We start from the raw sequence: 9,424 nt of genomic DNA on the forward strand, positions 1-9,424 counted from the left end.
TCTCACACAGTACAATACACAAAACTGTGTAGCAGTGTGACAAAGTTATTATAAACTAGCCAGGCTACTAACTGTCTCTGTACATTAATTAAATTACACTTTTCTTTCTTCTGCAGTTGGTCGCTACCTCCAAAGAAAACACACATTCGGCACAACACCAGTGTACTCCGATCCGCTCTGCCCGTTAGTCCAGCACCTTAACGAATCGGAGGCCTCTCCTAAAATAAACAACATATTCTGTCACAGCTCAGGGTCAGAGGTTACCCTCTTAAAGTGACAGAGCCTAATATGACAACATTTGTATGCTGCTATTCACCTTTTAACTCAAACGCAGGGGTTACATAATATATACAGTATATGGCATTTTATACATATGCTCCATGCCAGGGGGGGCCACTGGCGGCGCCATTGTGTGTGTTCTCTACAGGTGTTGGGCCCCACCAGGGTTGTCCCTTGTTTCCGAATCTGTGATTTTCATGGAGGCCGTGTTCTCTACCGGAAAATGGCCAACCCCCTGCAGCATGTTACGGCCACAGGTGAAGGAGATTAAGTTTCTCTGGGTCTTCTACACGAGTTAGGACAAAATGGAGCGTGAGATGGACAGGCGGATTGGGTTGAAGTCAGCTGTAATGCAGGATCATCATGGTGAAGACTGGTCAATTTACGATTGGACCTGCATTCCAACCCTCACCTATATGTGCTCACTCTTAGAGACAGGCTAAGAAGCTCAGACATCTGCTGAGCTGCTGCTTCTTCACATTGAAAGCAGCCAGTTTAGTTGGTTCGGGCATCTGATCAGGATGCCGCCTGGGCACCTTCGTTTGGAGGTTTTCTTGGCCTGTCCAACTGGTAGAAAACCCTATAGGTCTACTCAGAACGTGCTGGAGAGAGAGATCTCATCTGGCTTTGGATCCCCCTGGAGTAGCTGTAAAATGTTGCTGGGGAGAGGTACGTCAGGACTACCTTGCTTTGCCTGCTGCCAGTGCAACCCAGCCCTGGATAAGTGGCAGAAAATAGATGGATGTATGGAAATAAAGAGAAAAGGCTTTTGTTAATTGTATCTTGGGGAGACTAAATGAAGTGGATGTGAAGACTGAATGGAGTAATGCTGTAATGACCCTAGTGGACTGAATGGTCTGTGGAAGAGTCTGTCCAGCTGTGCACTGCTGCTGCTCCTACCTCCATTACTCACTTCATTGGCTCTGTTGCTTTCTGTCTCTCACTCTCTCCCTTTCTCCTCTCACCTCTTAACGGCCATTAAATTAGATTTACTATAGTAAAACCATAACCCTCTGTCTGTCCCTCTCTGTCACTCACTGTCTCTCCCCCATTTTCTGTCTCTCACTCCCCAAAGGCTTTCAAATTAAATTCACTATTCAGTGGCGGCTCGCCTCTCTCTTTCGCCGTGTGTCTCTGCAGGCAGCCTGAGCCAATCACAAAAAAGGACACTGAGTGGTTTTAACCCATCTTCATTCACTCACCCTCTAGCTATTTACTCTCCCCCATTTTCAATTTTCACATTTATTTCAGAGACACTCCCCTCTGTCTCCCCCCTGCACCACCTCACCTTTACACTCTCTTTACTCTCTGCCTGCTATCATCTCTTTTTTATTATCACATCTTCCATTTACATTGTTATTGTACCTACAGACCACAATCTGTAATCCAAATGTAAACCCACCTCTAAGAATCAAGCATTGGCATTGGATGATAACTAAATCAAAGTTTTCCAATTCTGTTGTATAAGGTTTCTTATACTGAAAAGCTGCTATTTTCAAAGTGTAATAATACCCAGAGACAGTAGATTTTATCTCAGGTATCAATTCCCACTATGTCAGTGACTTTAAAATGAAAAGCCAGACAAAATCTCTGTTCTCTGACCACCCCACTCTTAAGTACTGTTGAACAGAACAGTAACTGCCTCTATTGCAGCTACATGCACACATTTAAAAATCACCATGAGCCCCGGTTGAAGTGAAAGTTGCTTGTTTCTTTTATGGTGATTTTTTAGCCATGTTAGAGCCATGACTCTAGGGATGGTACTATCGGTCGGTCTGTCGGTTGGTGGGTCCGCTGCTTTGCTCCTCACTGGATGGATTGCTGTGATATTTTTTTGTACACACATTCTTGATCTCCAGTGGATGACTCCTACTGACTTTGGTGATTACCCTGACATTTCCTGTAGGCAACCAGCAGGTGAAAGTTCACACCTGTGACTTACTGGTATATACATTTACTTAATGGATTCGCACCAGTCCAGACATTCATGTGTCCCAGACAGGGACTTCTAAAGACTGGTGATAGATTTTTCCTCTTGTGCCACCTTACAATGACATTTAGTTCAAACATTCATGTTTCTCTCATTATAAACTCTAATCCCTTTGGTTATCTCTTATCTTTTCTCCATCTTCAGGTCGTATTTTATATTTGTCCAGTATTTTGGTTTATAGCTTAAAGAGGTAACTGCAGAAGCTACATCAGTGCGGTGAACACACAGGGTGAAAAGAGGTGCTACCTGAAAATGAGCATAATATGACCACCTTAATAATAGCAAATGTTAGCAATCTAATGCACAAAAAATAAAATGTTAATGCTGATGTTAGCATTTAGCACCACCAAAGTTCAGCCTTAAAGAGCTACACCCAGGTGTAGTAGTTGCTGTTAGAGTTGTTTCAAATATTTTTACTTTTTAGTAAGTTTATGTTATTATAATTAGATGAGTCACTATGACTAAATTTATTTCTGGAGAACAGCATTAAGTCACCACATTAGCTGTAGTTAAAATTAAAAAAATAATTTGTTAAATCCCTGTTAAGAGTGAAGTATATTTTGCATGTGAACTGCCTGAAAACCACATTGAAGTAAAAAAGATTGAAGATAACATTCAAGAGTTAATCAGTGGGGTTTTCTAGTTCTTTATAGAAGTACACTGTGTTCAGCCATTGTTCTTTAGCCCATATTATTAAAGTGGCCTAATTCCACAAATGGCTATTATAGAGAGGGAAATTACGAAAAAGATTCACTTGTATAAAACAAGATTACTATTATTACGAACAATTATCAAATTAATTACCAATCTCAGGGACTACAACAACACGGAACATTGGACTTTAGCAGGGAAATTAATTTTGCCATCCTGGGCAAGGAATTAAACTCTTTCTCTTGCCCAAGATAAATCATTTTAGAGAATAGGTGAAATTAAATGTTTTTTTTTTATTACCTGGATCCACTTGTCTCCCTATTTTGTCCTCCCTAACCTCACCCATCTTATTTCTCTTGCACGGCTTCAGCTCTTTTACACCTCGTCCCCCTCTTCTCCACTTTTCTAATCCTTTCTTCTTCTTCACTTGACTTCCCTCTTACATTGCAATCCCCCTTTGCCACCTGTATTCTCCTCTCTTCTCTCGCCTATTCTCTCCCTCTGTCTCCGATTCCTTCCTTCCTGTTCTCTGCTTTGCGTGGCTGATCAAAGCAGGCTCAATAGGGCAATATGTCACCTAGAAAGCTGCCTGCAGGCTATTAAAGGTGTACACACACACACACACACACACACACACACACACACACACAGGAAGGGATATCTAGTAAAAAACAGGATGTATAAAGAGCTGCAGGTCTGTTTGACCGAGGACGAAGCTGAGCTGCACACAGAGAGCAGAGAAGAGAGGCCACAGGACTGGATGAAGCTCTTTGTCTGTATTCACACAAAAATACTTCCCACAGTGTTGTGCGGAGATGTGGCTGTGTTTATTTAACGTAATCCTCCCTCTCTTCATTCTCTCTCTAGCTCGCTTGACCATCACTGCTCTCTCTCGCTTGTTGAGCTGTGGAGGAGGGGTGAACTTTGAATGGTGTGGTTACAAACAGCAACTGACAAACTCTCCTCATTCTACCTGTAACAAAACCCAAATGCTATTTTGTGTATTTTTTAGAAAGCCACCTAGAATTAAATAGCCAATAAGAATATTGAATTATGGTTTATTACCAGCATTCCTTGTGAGAGAGTTGGGGTTATTTTTGCATGGTTATTTTGGAAGGAGCCTTTCCCAATATTCCTGTGACATGTGACTGATATCTCACTTGTTAGCATCTATTACAAGATTATGGTTTCCAGGCACAGTCAGCTGACTAAGACAGGAGGCTGCAGTGGAAATAGTTTCTCTATGTTCATCAGTCTTTTCTCGAGTTCTGTGGAAGAGACGTGGGGGACAGGGTTTGGCCATATCTGGCAGAAATAACTGGATCATAACAAATTTCAAAATATCTTAGAAGAAACAAATGAACGGTTGAGGCTTTGCAGTGATCAACTGCAGGCTACCTGACAGTGGAATAATATTGTTATCCCAAATAGAAAGTGACTAATGATACCAAAATTATTTTTAGGTGATGTGGAAAAACACATTGCTAAAAACATACTTTCTTCTATTGAAAGTAACCACACGCTGGATGTCTGGCTGATGCTTAGTTGACTATTCTATAATGAAAGAATGAAGAATCAGATGTGAAACTCTTTCAATACATTTCTTTATTTACATCCCTCCAGCTTGCTCTTCCATCAACACAATGTGTCAGACCACATTTCTCAGAAACAGTAAATCTGCAGAGGACGTTATGGTCGTTGTCTTGAATCATGGAAACGACATAGTGAAAATCTCACACTTCTTATTCTCTTGTTTGCACAGATCATGTCTCGTAACTCTTCTTAATACTCAAAGGAAATAACTCATTGTTCTACTCAGCAGATTGGCACTTTTAACTGACACAAACAAACTGGTTTTATCAGTTATGTAGAGATTTTCCAACCAGTGACCCACTGCCTTACTACTGATCAGATCTCTGTGTCTTTCTGCTACTGATAAAATCTGTTTCTGGAAAATGTGTTCTGACCCAGACTTTAAAACACAGTACTTAAAACTGCTATGTGTCAGATTTCCAGATAACACACTATAATTCCTAAATACTCCAACCTGATAAAACAGATGGCATTTGGTGAATCATTTTATTTAAAGCACCGGACAGTGAGTACATCCCTTTTAGCATGGTTGCCTCTCATGAAGTACAAACAAACAATTTGAGTGTTACATTATCTTTTAACGATATGGGTCCCCCAAAACCTCAGGTGTTCTTCACAATTATTGCTAGAATTATAAAGCGCTACCACGGCAGATTTGGCAGTGACACATCAAGGAAGAAACGTCACACATAGCATTTTAAATCTGGAAACAAACACAGGCTGTTTAGCTCATCCAGAGGTTGGGGTTCCCGAAACATTCACTTTTAAGTACACAAGGCTGTAGTTAATACTGCAGAATATACTGTTTTGTGTCAACAACACGGTTTTCTTCTTCACATGTGAAAAAATAATTTTTAAGTTCTGGTCTGGTTCTGTAATTAATCGACCGAAATTCCTGTTAGCTCAAACTACCTTGGATGTGAATGTTTAAGGAAATCCAAACCCATTAAAATCTCCAACAGGAACAACAGGAGCAAAGTAAAATTAACAGGAAATATATAAAATAAAAATGAGCGTACATATGATATGTGTATAAATATTTATATATGACATGGGCTCAGCAAAGTATGTACAGTTATTTTTTTTCTTTTTCTTAAATGCATAGTAACTTTTAAGATCATAAGGTGTAAATAAATAAGAGCATAATAATAAGCGACTCTGCTCTCCTGAGCTCAAATAAATAAACCTTCATTCATGACTGGCACGGTGAACTGAAACGATCAGAGATGTCACAGGGCTGCTTTGCCTGCCTCCTGTGAAAACCCTTCATGGGTCTAGTCTGTCAAAAGCATCTTAGTTTCTGGGGTAATTTCCCACTAGGTTATGTTGTGGCTGTCATCGCAGGTGTACGCCACATGAAATTAATGACTGTTACCGCTTTACGCAGCCATGAGAAGATCAAGACCATAAACACATAAAGTAATTTCCTGTTTCTCTGCTAGTCCAGTGGAAATGATAAAAAGCTGCGTTTGCTCTATTAGGATCAATTTAGCACTACGACGCTTTTGACAAATCAAACCAATATCATTACAGCCTTTCCACTCCTGTGAGCTGGTGTCTTATTCATCCTTTACCTCTGAGACAACAAACAGGATCTCCCAAAATGCTCTCTGCATGCTGGACAAAAGGCATTCAGAGGAGAGGTTGACGATGTCGAGGACAGCAGACGATGTAGAAGAAGCATTCGAATGGTATTGTTCCGTATTTCAGAGGGAAACAGGCTCTTTCATATATTTATATTTGTACAAACATTTAGATCATAAACATCTCAAGCACCATAGATACTAATATCAACAAATCATAAGTGTTGCTATCCGTCCAAAAAAATGGAACCAGGCAGAGATCTTCTTAATTTGGTTATCATCCTTTTCTTTCTTTAGTTCTCTTACATTACTTTAAATATAGATTTTAGTTGCTTCTTTTATTATGTCTGTGCCCTTTCAATAAAAGACAATACTGGATCTATTTAAATAGCCCACTTATAACCATAGTCTAAATTTGTTTAGACTTTGTTTCAATAATACAGGAAGGAGGACATTTTAACACTGAATATCAATGGGCTTATCCTGTACCTGTACCTTCCTCCCAATTTACTCTTAAATATCTCTTTAACCTATTGTCATTATCCTACTTTCATACAGCGTCTCTACATGGTCCCATTGCACTCAAATAAAAAAGGATACCTTATTATAAAACACACACATTGACGGATCATTCAGTTTCTTTTAGAATAGAGCAGAACAACACGGATACAAACAACAGACAGCGTGCCTGTCAATCAGTCTGACAGTGAAGTCAATCGATGGATGTACTTCACACACTGGATCAGAGAAGAAACATTTTCATTTCCACTCCTACGTGACTCAGATCTTTCATTGCTTTGTGAACATGAAAAAGCCATCACATCTGGATCAGGGGAAACGTATGCCCCAGAGGGTCAAAATTCAGATATGCTCTGTTTGTGAGTGAAGTCAAGGTAAAAATATCCACCACCGCAAGAAACTAGAGTTAGTGTGTGTGTTTTTTCTTTTTTTGAAACACAAACAACTCTGTGTCCTGGAAAAATCATGTAAGTTTTTCAAATTAGATTTTTTGTCCTTGCAAAAGTTTTGTTGTTTTAAAGAGGACTTGGTATTAATCTCCATGTTCCGTAGGTCTTCTTTAACTTTTTTAATTGGGGATCCAGTTTGCACCAGTGTACAAAAGACTATTTAAACATACAGTCTGTTTATGATATTGTGAAACACTGACCCACAGTAAAACATCACATTTAGTAATGGCTATAAGTTCAAAGATTTTCCAAGGACACTGACCTTTTGTGTTGTTTTTTCTTCTATGCTAGCACCATACTGACTGCAAGTACACAAATTCAGAGAGATAGAGAATTGGTCTGGGTATTGTTGAAATGTTCACAAGGCACTTATCTGAATCATTTTTCTTTGTCTTCCTGTCTTTCTCTTGGTCAGTCTCTTTTATTAACCACACAACAATACCAGACAATTCTGTAGTCAGCACTCTGTATTTACAGCCGATGGCTCTCGACAGCGTAAACTCTAAAAAGTGCTCTTCTAAAATGATAGGAGAAATTGTTTTTCTTCTCTCCTGCAACTCTTTTTTATCTTCTTTGTTTAAAAAATTACAGTTTTTGTTCCTCTCTAAACTCCTTTCCTCCCCATACATTCCTAAATGTTTGACTCAGTCTTAGAGGCCTCTCAGCAGTCCAATTGTTCACTTGGTTATGTTTGATGTTTCTTTTCAGACTCAGAACCATCTGTCTGCCCCTTTGGGCAGCCACATTTATCTGATTCAAAGTTGCATGTCCGTTAGATGCTGTTCAATGTCTGTTTCTGAGGTTGTTTCCAAACCACAAGAAAGAAATCTACGGACTCTTCTGTCTCTATATATCTCCATTCCTTTTATCCCACCATCACTCCATCCATCTGTCCTTCTGCTTACTTACATCTGGAGGAGACATAAGGATGACATGCAGGATCTAGCGGTCAGTCCATCCCTGTATCCCTCCTTCCCAACTATCCAGTCACCCAGTATTTGTTTGTTTAGGAGATATTTTCGAAAGGTGTTTGATTAATCAGGGGTCAAAGGTCCAAATGTCGACATCTAATTGAGTCTAGCTGTGTGTCTGTCTCTCCGTCCTCCAGGGCTCCATCCCTCCATCTGTCTACCGATGTCTTGAGGACACGTCAAAGCAGGTGATCATCATGAGGTGGGCTTTGCAGAAGTTGACTCTGCTCTCCAGTTTGTCCGTCACTGTCTCCAGAGCTTCCAAATACTCCAGAGAGTCCACTTCGTAGGCCTGCTGTAGCTCAACTGGGTATGGACAGACAGGCAGAGAAAAAATATGACAAATCTTGCTAAGGCAAGGTTACAGTATATGTACTTGTGAGCATATACATCCTTTTAAAGGGAGAGTAAGTGATTGTGCAGAAGGGTTGTTGATATTTGAACTCAACAGCTAAACAAATACACTCCACCAAATCTCTGAGGTTTCTCCAGCATTGAAACGCCGTAGCCCATCTCTCCTTCTTTGCTGTGCCTGGAGTCCAGCACGTTCGAATGTGCTGGAGTATAGAACTCTCTCTCCTACTGCCCGCCTCCCCCCATCACGGGCACTACCACCACCTGTTGCTGATTGGCTGGAGCAATGTTGTGTGGCCAGGTCCACACCACTTTCTTTTTCCATAAATGGAGCCAGGGCTGTGTAGGACAACTGGAGCTGAAAATAGTCCCAACAAATTTTACTCCTGTTTGAGTAAAGTTTGCTAAAAACTGCAGTGCCCAGCTGTTTTAGGACAGTGGTTCTCACACTTTTTCATGTCAAGGACCCCCTAAACTCACACAAATTAGACCACAGAACCCCATCTGATAGGATTTTGCATTTAGATGTTTTATTACAGAAAGTGTATGAAACCCATGACCAAAACAGTCATACGTTCTGTCGTTATTTATGGATGGAATTATAGTAAAAATAAATCATTCTCCTTTTTGCTGATCCCACTTTGAGAACCACTGTTTTAGGAAATTACTGAGCCTTTTTAAAAATGAAAATATGTTTGTTACTCATCTTCTAAGTTCATTGCGTCTTCAGAAGGAATCAGTGGCCTTGGGGCTACAAGCCACAAACAGATCTGATACCAACCAATGCTTTGTTCGTTTTCTTTTCATTGGATTTGCTGACAATATAAAATTACACCAGCCTTAGTCTTCAATTCATTATCGTGTAAAGAACCGTAATTCTCAACCTTCAAAAGCAAACAAAACAAAGTAATTGGATGAAACTGCTACAGCCTGTATGTACAGTGTTAGGTAGATAGTGTAAGATAAATATTGTGAGCCAGGTTCAGGTGTGAAGAAGTTTCGGAGACTGATGAAGACTTAACATAGCATTATTTA

At 40.0% G+C, this 9,424-nt stretch overlaps 1 protein-coding gene across 1 annotated transcript in view; it reads right to left on the reverse strand.

Annotated features, from left to right (window-relative positions):
* Positions 1-4,507: 4,507 nt before the first annotated feature.
* Positions 4,508-9,424, reverse strand: part of kif26ba (kinesin family member 26Ba) — a 109,896-nt gene continuing 104,979 nt past the window's right edge. Inside the window, exon 28 of the mRNA XM_038701644.1 lies at positions 4,508-8,341. Coding sequence (XP_038557572.1) covers positions 8,193-8,341 — 149 coding nt within the window. The 3' untranslated portion in view covers positions 4,508-8,192. The remainder of the gene's footprint in view (positions 8,342-9,424) is intronic.

This window comes from Micropterus salmoides, unplaced genomic scaffold, assembly GCF_014851395.1.
Source record: "Micropterus salmoides isolate LMB-PRFRI ecotype aquatic unplaced genomic scaffold, ASM1485139v1 Ms_hic_scaffold_6, whole genome shotgun sequence".
NCBI classification, from domain to species: domain Eukaryota; kingdom Metazoa; phylum Chordata; class Actinopteri; order Centrarchiformes; family Centrarchidae; genus Micropterus; species Micropterus salmoides.